The sequence below is a fragment of the Condylostylus longicornis genome, unplaced genomic scaffold (assembly GCF_029603195.1).
Source record: "Condylostylus longicornis isolate FDR11 unplaced genomic scaffold, ASM2960319v2 ptg000010l, whole genome shotgun sequence".
In the NCBI taxonomy this organism is placed as follows: Eukaryota; Metazoa; Arthropoda; class Insecta; order Diptera; family Dolichopodidae; genus Condylostylus; species Condylostylus longicornis.
Genome location: NW_026577979.1, coordinates 8,854,922 through 8,866,084, shown reverse-complemented (window position 1 = coordinate 8,866,084; position 11,163 = coordinate 8,854,922). Strand labels below are relative to the sequence as shown.

Below are 11,163 nucleotides of genomic sequence, written 5' to 3'. Positions count from 1 at the left end.
AACAAATGATTTGCAAATTTTTCTGCAAAAATTTAAATTAAAAGACAATTAGAGCGTTCGCCGGTAATTTCTTGTTGGTAGAGACGCAACAGATCATTAATTCGAGTCCAGTTCGAAGAGAAAAATGTTTTAATTTTTCTGCTTTAACTTGTTCCTTTGATAATTTTTCGATTCCTTGACGCGTCATCCATATGTTCTGTAGTTGTGTAAGAAGAAATTTCCTATAGGTAAATCTTATTTTAATATATTTTAAAAGAGAAAGCCACATGTTAAAATATTTTTCTTATTATCGTATAATTTTGCATTAATTCAAAAGTAACTTTGTAGAGTAACAATTTTTGAGAAATTTGTGAAGATTGCAATTAGATTCTTAACTATGTATTTAAATTAAGGTATAAAAGGAAATGCTTTATTTGCTTAAAAGAGAGACTATCATTCTTGCTGCCATATAAGTCGAATAACACTTATTATAATTTGAGCAGCAAATGACACTGAAATGTGGCACTAAACCTTGTGGAAAATGTTGAGGCGAAACAATTCGAATCTGAACAATAAAACACATGTTCTATTCAACTGGATTGTTATTGTAAGACCTCTGAGTAACCGGTAAGCTTTTTTTTCAGATCTTATCAAAATTTATAATAACAAAAAAAAGAAAGTTTAAATTTATTTGTTTTCTTATTTAAAGTTGGTTTTTTTGTTTTGTTTTGTAACGCTTGCATTAAATTTTTTAATATCATGTTTTTTTTTTTAACAGCAAAAATAGTTATAGAAAATTTGTGCAAATTTGTAACTATTTTTTGTTTTTTTTTTTTTATTTTTTGTACTTTTTAACTGCTTATCATTACTATAAAGTACTACTGTTTTATTATATTTTCGTGTTATGCAACTAAATTATTGTACCACAATAGATATGTAAGTAAATCTACATAATATACATTCTGTATATTAAGAAGAGGAGGCAATGTTGCAAGCAAAAATATTCTAGGTATGAAAGAATACAAAAATCGTAACTGTTATATGCTAGATATATACATAGAAGAAGTAAAGAAAATAATTAGATACTTTAGATTATGATAAAATTACTGCAAATGAGTTGAAATATTTTCACCTGAAGGTTATAACATTGTTATAAAATTAGAAAAAAAAAGAAAACAAAAAAAAATTCCAAATTCTTTTTGAAATTTTTACTTTTGTTGGAATTTTTTTTTTTGTTGTTGTTCCTGCTATTATTATTTTGCTTATATATTTGTTTCATTGCACATAATCATGCCTTCTATTAATCTTTAAATACAAATGTATACAAAGTATTGAAAACAATTTTTGTTTCAACTCTTTTAGAAAGAATAATAAAAGCCTTGGAAATTCAGGTGAATATTGTTATACTTTTTTTTGCACAATTCATAACTACTATAAAAAAAAATATAGACTAACAAAAAATTTGTTTGTCTATAAATAAAAAAACCGACATTTTACAAAAAAAAAAAAAAACTATTTTCAACTCTTTCAACTCTTGTAAATAATTTTGAAAATATTGCGAAGAAATGTCGCAAAATTAAGTATGTTGTATAGACACAGACCAGCTCTTGTTCAAATTTTAATTAAATTTTTTGAAAAAATTGAAATTTTTATTATAGAAAATCAAAATTTATAAAAGTAGAATTGTAGATTGCAGATTTGTATAACTGGGGTAACAGTACAGGCCGACCACCAATATAATTGTAAGAAATTTGTTTATTTAATTTGTAAATTTACAGGGAGATGATTAATCAATAATAATTTTAACAACTATATTTTTGTGATTTTTGCTACTATGAACTTGAATTGAAAACTTGCTAATATGAAGAGTTTAGTTTGAATACGGAACCTAGACAAAACAATGTTGAAATCAACAACCATTCCAAACAGAATACAATTGACTTTTAGGAATCCGCCTGGAGCATTTGGAATGCATTTCGAATAAGCATAGTAAATCCTGCTGGATAGGTACATATACATATAAGAAACTGAAAGAAATTAATGTATAAGAAAGAAAAATGGGGATTGATAAGCCACAAATTGCGACAACTACCTGAAATAAATGCAAGATAGATATTGGAGTGGAACCTCCAAGAATGCATGGCATAGAAAAATAAAGAAAGGAATCGTCACGGTCAATATGACATGGGCCGAAATAAACCGAGTAGCCCCTTACAGAATTCGTTGGAGAAGTTTTAGCCCTATGCTAGCCTAAGGGAAGTAAAGCAGGAACTAAAAAAAATTAACCATAAATTTAAAATTATTATATTTTTTCAATTCCGACTAAAATTCCGAGTTAAATTCAAGAAATTTTAACACAATAAAGCTATATAGATTGATTTGAATTTACAGTAAAACAAAGAGCATGGAAGCTCAACTATAAGGTGGCGCTTTTTAATATAGTCGCAGCAAAATTATTTAGAATGTAATTGATATTTTATGGGATCTATAAAATTTTATTTTTCAAAAATTAAAGCAATTATACAATAGATTTGAATCAAACTTTCACAGTTCTTCAATTAAGTTTATGAGTGTAAAGATTGTCAAATATTTTTTATTAATAATTTTGTGATAAGTTTAAAAGGATGTTTGAGTTTATTGTTCTATTTATAAAAAGTTATGAATATTTAAGCTTAACTTTTATATGAAACACAAAGCAGAGGTTTAACCAACAAAAAATTTCAAAGCAATCTGAATTTTTATATCGTAAATTAAAGCACATAATTAAAGCCTAACTTGCATGATATAATTTCTAAAAATCTTTAAGTATGCTCTATTAAATTATAGTCATAGATGAGAGATAATTGAATAAGAATTGGTACATTTGTATATTATGCCAAAAAGTAGCATCAATAGGAGTGAGTTTGAATTTGGTGGTAAAATTTTTTAAAATGGAAGCATGAACATGCATTATGAATATAAAAAATGTCTCTGTCTATTGAAATTTCTTTTGAAGAAAAATTTGGCTAGAACTCTTTATTACAAAATTATACACAGAGAGAAAATGCTCTGGATATTTTTTTTTCTATACATAAACTTAAAAGTAGTATATTAAATTTTATTCTGTTGAAATATTGAGAATTAATTATGCATATCGCAAAAAATATTTAATAATAAAATTAATTAATTAACATTTTTAGTAATTGAATTTTCATTTGCCTTTATAAAAATTCTAATAAGTAAAAATAAAATACTTTTTCCAAATACTTTACTCTTAATAATTTTATTTTGACATTTTTAATTTTTAATTCAATTATAAATGAAAAAATTTTAAGAAAAATAGTTGCTTTGTCTTGTCTTTTACCAAATAACCTCGCAAATCTTTAACTAATTTTTATTCATCTTGTTTTTTATTCAGAGTTTTTGTGAATTTCCACGCATTTCTCTTGAATTTCTTTCAAAAATATTTTTCTTATTTCAAATATAAATTTTATTATAAATTTTGAATTGGTGTTTTCGTTCTTAAATCTTATAATAGTGTTATACATAGTTTTCAAATAAATTAAAAAGAAAAGATTGCACAAACTTTTATTTCAAAGAAAACCTGAGAAGGGTCGAAATTCATTTAAATATATTCTAAAAATATCCGAATATTTAGTATTTGGCAAGCCTCCCCCCACAACACAAACTCATGTCAAAAATTATTGTGTAAAATTCAAAGAAATGAAGGGCTAAAAGTTAAAATTTTCTCTGTATTTTTTGGTTTTTATTTTTCTTATAAGCCTTTACCTTCTTATAAACTGAATTACTGTTGCTGTTCTTTCCCTTATTTTATATACGTGTATGTATTACATAAAAATAATGTATACAAAAGCAAGTACATATATAGTTTCAAAATTTTATTAAAACTCTCTGTCTGCCCGCAATTTGTGTCTTTTAATTTTTTTCTTTTATGTTTTTGTTAAAAATCCTTAATAAAGTATCCTTTGATTTCTCTTTATTTTATAAATTAACCACAAAACATATTTTCTCAATTGTAAAATTTTGTTAGTATCTACTTTAACTTTAAATAAGAACTTTGTGTTTTCTCGTTTAAGATCTATAATTTAATTAAAAAAACTTGAAAAATAAATTTTTAGAAATTTTTTTGTAAAAAAGTCAATAATACTTATTTACTTGCACAATATTATTAAAATTCAAATATTGTTTTTGGTAAGAGTATCATCGCATTTTACTAATTTCTTCACTTCATTCAAGAGTTTATACTGAGTTCATTGTGGGAAATCATACGACCTGTTTGATATTTAAGTGATTTACTAGCTTTAAATGATGTAGGACAAACAATTCCTCGAAATTTACTAATCTTTTATCGAATTTACCTTTAACTTTCACAATATATGACAGTTTTTTCTTCTCCAATGTTTAAAAATATTATAATGATACGGGATTAAGGCCCGTTGAATAACATTAATAATAATAGTTGTCGGAAAATACGGGCCGTTGTGTTCATACTTTTCGGAAAACAATACATGAATGCATTTAAATAAAATAATTTTATTGATTTTTGTCTTTTTATTTCCTAATGACGTAGTATTTACTATATAAGTGTCTTATAAGGGACTATAATGCAAGGGTTTATTAATTCAAAAATATAATACCTTAATTAAATGTTAAAATAATGGGAATAATAATTATCAATTTTCCTGAATTATAGCTCTAAATGTGAAGAATTCAAAAATATTAATAATTTCATTTTATATTACGATAGCTTAGTTAATTTTGCCTTTGTAAAACAGATTATAACTTTTAGCAATTTTGAATTTTTTTGATATTGTTCTAAGATAGGTAATTTCTAAGTCTTCATTATTATTTTAAGTGAATATAAAAAATAAAAAATTCCGCCCGATACCATTATTTGCAATTTAGGGAATTTTCTCTTATAGGAATTCAAAAGAATTAATAAAAATTAAATTCTTTGCATGTTAAATATCAAAATTTCGAAAAATACCAAAACTTTGTGAAAAGGCAAACAATACAACTTTAACGAAATCCTGAAGAAATTCATAAATTAATTTTTAACACCAAATTATCCATGACACGACAGCTATAAAATTTTACAAAATTGATTGTGAAAAAAGTGAATCAATAAAATATCTGTAAAAAAAAATTTCCTGAATTTTAATGCAAATATGCATTTTCTTAGTAATGAGCGTCAAATTATTGAAAATAAAAAAAAAAACTACTTCATCTTAATGCTTCTTATATAAGAGCAGTAGCCTCTCTAAATCTTCTGGCTGAACTTCTTTTAATAATTTATTTGTATGAGACGTGATTTAAAAAATATCAAAAACTTATGATATATTCTCAATCGATCCTTATATATATTTTCGATTATATTTCTTAAATTCTTAATCAAAAATCGAAAACTAAAAACAAGCACAAAGATAAAGAAGATAAAGAAGATTTTCTGTACAATATTTAAGTAGAATAAAGCTAGCTAGTACCAAAATATAATCACACTGAATACGTTGGTATACAAGAAAAAATGCATTGCTGAAAATAATGGTCATAAAACAAAAACAAAAAAAAAATGGTCTTCCTTATCTTGGATTAAATCTCAGCTAAACAAGGTACATACATTTATTCAATTTAATATTCGAGGTAAGGTGAACTCGTATATACTGAAAGAGAGTTAAAATAAATTTACTACAATTAAGAATAACCATAAAAAATGGACAGGTTAAAAAAATTTGTTCTTTAACGACTTAAAACATATACGAGCAGGTTTACTTCGCTATTGTATACAAAAAACTAAAAAATATCTACACTCTAAATATATGTGTATAATTGTGTATGCGTGTCTAAAGATAGAATGTACTGTTGGAATTGGGATGCTTTAAGACCAAAACTAAATTTATGACTTTATGAGAGGTAAAAAAAAAAACAGAAAATCAACAATTTATTGATGAAGTTTTTGAATATTGTGAAAAACATATTTTGTAAGCGAAATTTCATAGCATCATTCACCACAGCTATAAAAGCAAAAGAGTAACAAATAAAAATTCATTAAAAATTCATGGTTTCCCATACTTTTTTCGCACTGATTTTGTTATCCAACTTTTGTTTATCTCACGTTATCTTGACTTTTTAAGTGTAAATTTTTATTGGTGAACATTTTTATTATTGTTCATTGAAGAGATAAACATAAAATTATATTTTATTCATCAATCAATATCAATCAAGTTTAAATGCAACAAAAGAGAATAATCAAAACAATTCCAAACTCATATTTGGTAAGATGGTAACATATTGGTAATTTTGGTATTATTGTTTTTCCTTTAATATGTGAAGTTATAGTTTTGCTAACGATGAAGTAAAGTGGAGGAGAAACATTTTTTCGTTTTTTTTTTTATTTTGATTTTATCGATATGCTTACAAGTTGGTGTTATAATGGTGTTTGTATTATACGCTTCCACGATATTAAAATTTTTTAACTTCCTTAACACTTATCATCATCGATTCGTCACTTACATTTACACAAACGTTGAATGCACATACAAATATTTATTCTCATTTAACAACTTTAAAAAAATATATAAGCAGTTTTCTCAACTCAAAATGCTCACCAATTTTTAAAAAATAATACACCAATTTAATTAATAATAGGGGAAGAGAATATTAATGTTTTATGTATATTAATCTGTTATTTGGTGTTGCAACAGTAATAAGCTCTTATAGTTAACAGAAATATTTTATTATTTTATACATCAAGATCCATTATTATATTGAAGAATAACAGGAAAATGTAATTTTAAATTGGTGAACTTTTTTCGAATATACTACACCTCTGTTAGGCCTAAGTGTAGTATATTCCTTTTTTCTCATGACGAATCTCATGACTCATGATTATGGAATAAAATGTTCAAATAATAACATTAAAATTACCTGTTATGAATTTACATTTTTTGAACATTTAACATGCTATCAGGCAATGAGTCTGTTATCTTTTGTTAAAGCTTGTAATTTTTATTAAAAAAATTTTTCGGAATTGTTGGAATGTTATTTGAATCAATCATTTTGTATAACTGTGTACAAAACAGTACATAACAGTATCATACTGAAAAAATCAAGCAGTTTGTTTATACATTAAATTATTTTGGTACAATTTCTTTTTATATTACAATATTTAGTAAATGAAGTGATGGATAATTTGAAGTATTATTTATTTTAGGACTAAAAATAATTTTTTTAAAATTGAAGAGGTAAGTGGACAAAAGGGTTGGTTAACTAACATTTTGACGAAAATCGAGCTGCTCGGATAAAATATTATTAAATGTCATATATTTTCATCGACTCTAATCAGCCTTATAGCTAGAAACTTAATAGAAGACGAGATTGGCAATGCACATGGAAGTTAAGTAACATAATTGGAAAAGTATTTATACGTAATTTGCGAGTTTCACTAAGAAAAGCTGAGACTTAAACATAAAATTATATATTTGCTACCTATATTAATATTTTGTTTACCTTAACTTTGAGTCAATTTAGGAATATTCTAGGGTGTGCTCTTGTGATAAATAAAAAAACAGATAAAATTATTTTTACTAATTTAATTTGCACAAAGTTGAACAGTTGGAGAAGTAATTCACAATTAGATTTTAAAAATGAATTTAATTATGTAACCGAAACTGTTAAATGCTGTATAGGTCTATTATTTTATATAAAAGAATTTGACCATAGAGTCGCTATTAACTGATTAGCATAATTGTATTTTATAAGTGAGCGGTTGCAACGCTTAAATTATATGTATACGAATTTAGCTTTTCATTCACTATTTTGAAACAAAAAATTTTCGACATTGATAAAAGTTATGGTTGTTATTGGTAACCTATACGATACTTTTATCGACCAACATAATTTAGGTTAGTTTCAGATTATCTTCATGCTTAGGCAATCCTCAAATAAATTTCATATAAAATTTTTTTTATTGTCATCATATGACTATTTAAAATTTATAGATGTTATGAATTAGAATTCGAAATATGTACGAGTATACGGAAATATTTTAATATACAGAAATCATTATAATGCTAAGAAATTACTTAAAATTAAAATTCATTTTAAAATCTTAAAATTAAAATAGCTTATGATATTATAGAAATAATGATTCAATTTTAGTTCTTCAACTCCATATTTTAAATATTTAAGAATTTAATTTCAAATAAAAGTTACCATTTCCACACTTCCTTTACCATTTTTGATGACACATTTATACAATAATTTGTTTAACTTTTATAATTGTAATTATTTTTAATTCAATATTTTATATTATTATCATAATTTTCACTTTTAAAATTCAATTTTTACTTAATATTGAATGCAATAATTAATTTTTCATCATTGTGTTTTAATTTTTATTTTTAATTTTTTAAACTTTAAATTTTTTGATTCCTTAATTTATTTATTCATTTATTTGTTTGCTTTCAAAAATCTTATTTTTAATAAATATTTCATTATTATCAAATTATTTTTTTTTTAAATAATTTCTTTTATTATTTTGCCGACAATGAAATCATTTTCAGATTGGAATCCACTGAACCATTTGCACATGATTTTTTTTTCCACATAATTATTCGCATTGCACTAAGAATTTTCTTTTAAATTATCCTGAACAATTATTAGCACGTGCTACTTACCTAGAAAAAAAAGAATAAAAAATTTAATTAGTCAAAGTATTTAAGTAAATTTCATAGTTTTGAATTTTGGAAATAATAATCAAAAATTTGAAAATAGGAAAAAGTTTAATGTAAAATAATCATCCAGCTTTTAATTATCCTTATTCTTATTATAAACTTGGTTATATTGTGTAAGGACCTACATGCAAGTAAATATCATATTATAAGTTTAATAAATCTTAGTAATCATATCCAAGTATTGTTGTAAAATCTAACGAATCTTATATATACTCGTATACATACAGAGATTTAGCGGATCTGGTACGGTTTTTGGAACTTGCAAAAAAAACTTGAATTGTTCCTTATAATTTCCTAAAATACCCTCTGTATTTGACATGCTAGAATATGTGACAAAGAAATTTTTTCTAATTAAAAAATATTTTTTAACAAAGTCACATTTTTTCTTACTATTTTATTTTTTTTCTCATTTTGTTGAACAACATTGACTTTGAAACACTATCAATAAAAATGCAATTTTACAAATTGTTTCGAAATAATGTTGCAATTAAGAGCTGCTTCACAATCTTTGCTACAATATTGTTAGAAATAATATTCCAATGAAAAGTCATAATATCCTTTTTGGATGATTCAAAGAACTGCAAAATTTCCGATAAATGTAAAAAAATTTCCTGAATTTCTTATCAGGTTTAAAAATTTCCCAATGCTTTTCTTTCGAATAAAAAAAAAATTATTGATAGCATTGTTTTTGTTTATAAACATTTGTTTTATGATATGATAATAAACTTTTTAGAATTTAAATCAACATTTTGTTTACATGGGAAAAAAAATATCCCAGTTTTTTTAGAAAATACAAAAATAATGTTAACTGTGCAGGGAAAATAAACATCTTTTTTATTAAATGTTGCTGAAAAATGTGAATCTTTATCATTTCCCTACTTACATTTGGAAAAGGAAATTTTATGAATATTCTAAACATAAAAAAACAAAATAACAATATTACATAGGCAATTTGAATATGTATTTCGTAATTATGCAATTATGCAATTATGCCACTAATCAAAACTTTTGTGTTGTGGAAACTTGTTTTTTATAAATTCACACAATTTGTTTTAAAAATAAGTTTCACTCTCTTTAATATTTTAATTCTAACCAAATATTAATCCTCGCCAAAAACAGTGTTGCAGCATTTAAAACAATAAATTTCTAAATTCCAATACTTGACGAATATAACGTTACAGTTTCTTAAAAATATGTTAATTATGTATATGCTTAACATGATTTATTTATTTGTGCATATACAATTCTCATATATCATACACATTAATATTGATTAACACTAATTTATTACCAAAAAAAAATATTTTGTTTTTGCCATGACAATAACTTTAGAAAAAATAAATGTGAACAGCACATATCCGAATGTATTGCAATTATAATTTCTGGATAATAGTTAGAAATTATAATGGATAATTATTTACCCTTTCATTTACTCCATGGTTATTGGACATGACATAGATACTGCAGCAAGTTTTAAGCACTTATATGATATAAGCACAAAAATATTTGTGTGAAAGCAATACCATTTGATTATCCAATGCGGTTGTGAATAAAGTTTAATCCCAAAAATGCTGTGATTCTTATAAATAAAGGTATAACAATCGAATTAAAACACTAATGCGAATGTATAATGCGAATTCACAAAATCTGCATACTTACATCCACACATAAAATTCCTGAAATTTTCTATTATACTATTTGATTAATATATTTTTATTCAGTTGCATTTTATTTGTAATCGAATCCTTAAAATCTCAAAAATAACCTATTTATTTTCTACGTTAATTCTACGTTTAGATATAAAAATCGTACACGAATTCAATTAACAATATTCATTTTGTATGCAATAGCAGTAACAATTTTTAACAATGATAATATTGTCGCAATTCACAATATAAAAAAGGCAAACTGGAATTATTTCTCATTCAATAAATTCTCATTCAACAATATAACACAAAAAAAAAAACAAGGAAAAAAAACTCAATTAAAATTTGCAGTAAGTATTAAAAAGAGTGTTATTCTTTATGTTTTTAACATACGAGTATTATGGAGCGACGAGAATGTGCTCAATTTTATTTCTCTAATTTAATGTTTTGTTGCTCATACTCGTAATATTGTATTTTCCATATCAATGCACAAACATACACACGATCAATCTAATTATTTTTCTATCTTTACATCAGTGAATTTTAATATTCTTTTTATTGTTAGTTTTCTCTCTTTTGTGTTTTGAAGGTACTTTTAAACACATTATCACCTTTTATTTATTATTAAAGTATTATTGTTATTGTTATGCGCAATTCCAGATACCATGTTGTGACTTAGTTTTAAGCGAACACAATTTTTCTGTTTTTCTCTCTCTTATTTATTTTTAATTAAATGAAAATTTATCTTTTTTTGTATTTAAGAATGCAAAGTAATAAACAAAGTATGGTTCAACAGTTTCAAAAAA

General features: G+C 24.2%; 1 protein-coding gene across 1 annotated transcript in view; it reads right to left on the bottom strand.

Annotated features, from left to right (window-relative positions):
* Window positions 1-8,384: 8,384 nt before the first annotated feature.
* Window positions 8,385-11,163, bottom strand: part of LOC129619038 (ABC transporter H family member 2-like) — a 98,482-nt gene continuing 95,703 nt past the window's right edge. Inside the window, exon 5 of the mRNA XM_055534112.1 lies at window positions 8,385-8,654. Coding sequence (XP_055390087.1) covers window positions 8,651-8,654 — 4 coding nt within the window. The 3' untranslated portion in view covers window positions 8,385-8,650. The remainder of the gene's footprint in view (window positions 8,655-11,163) is intronic.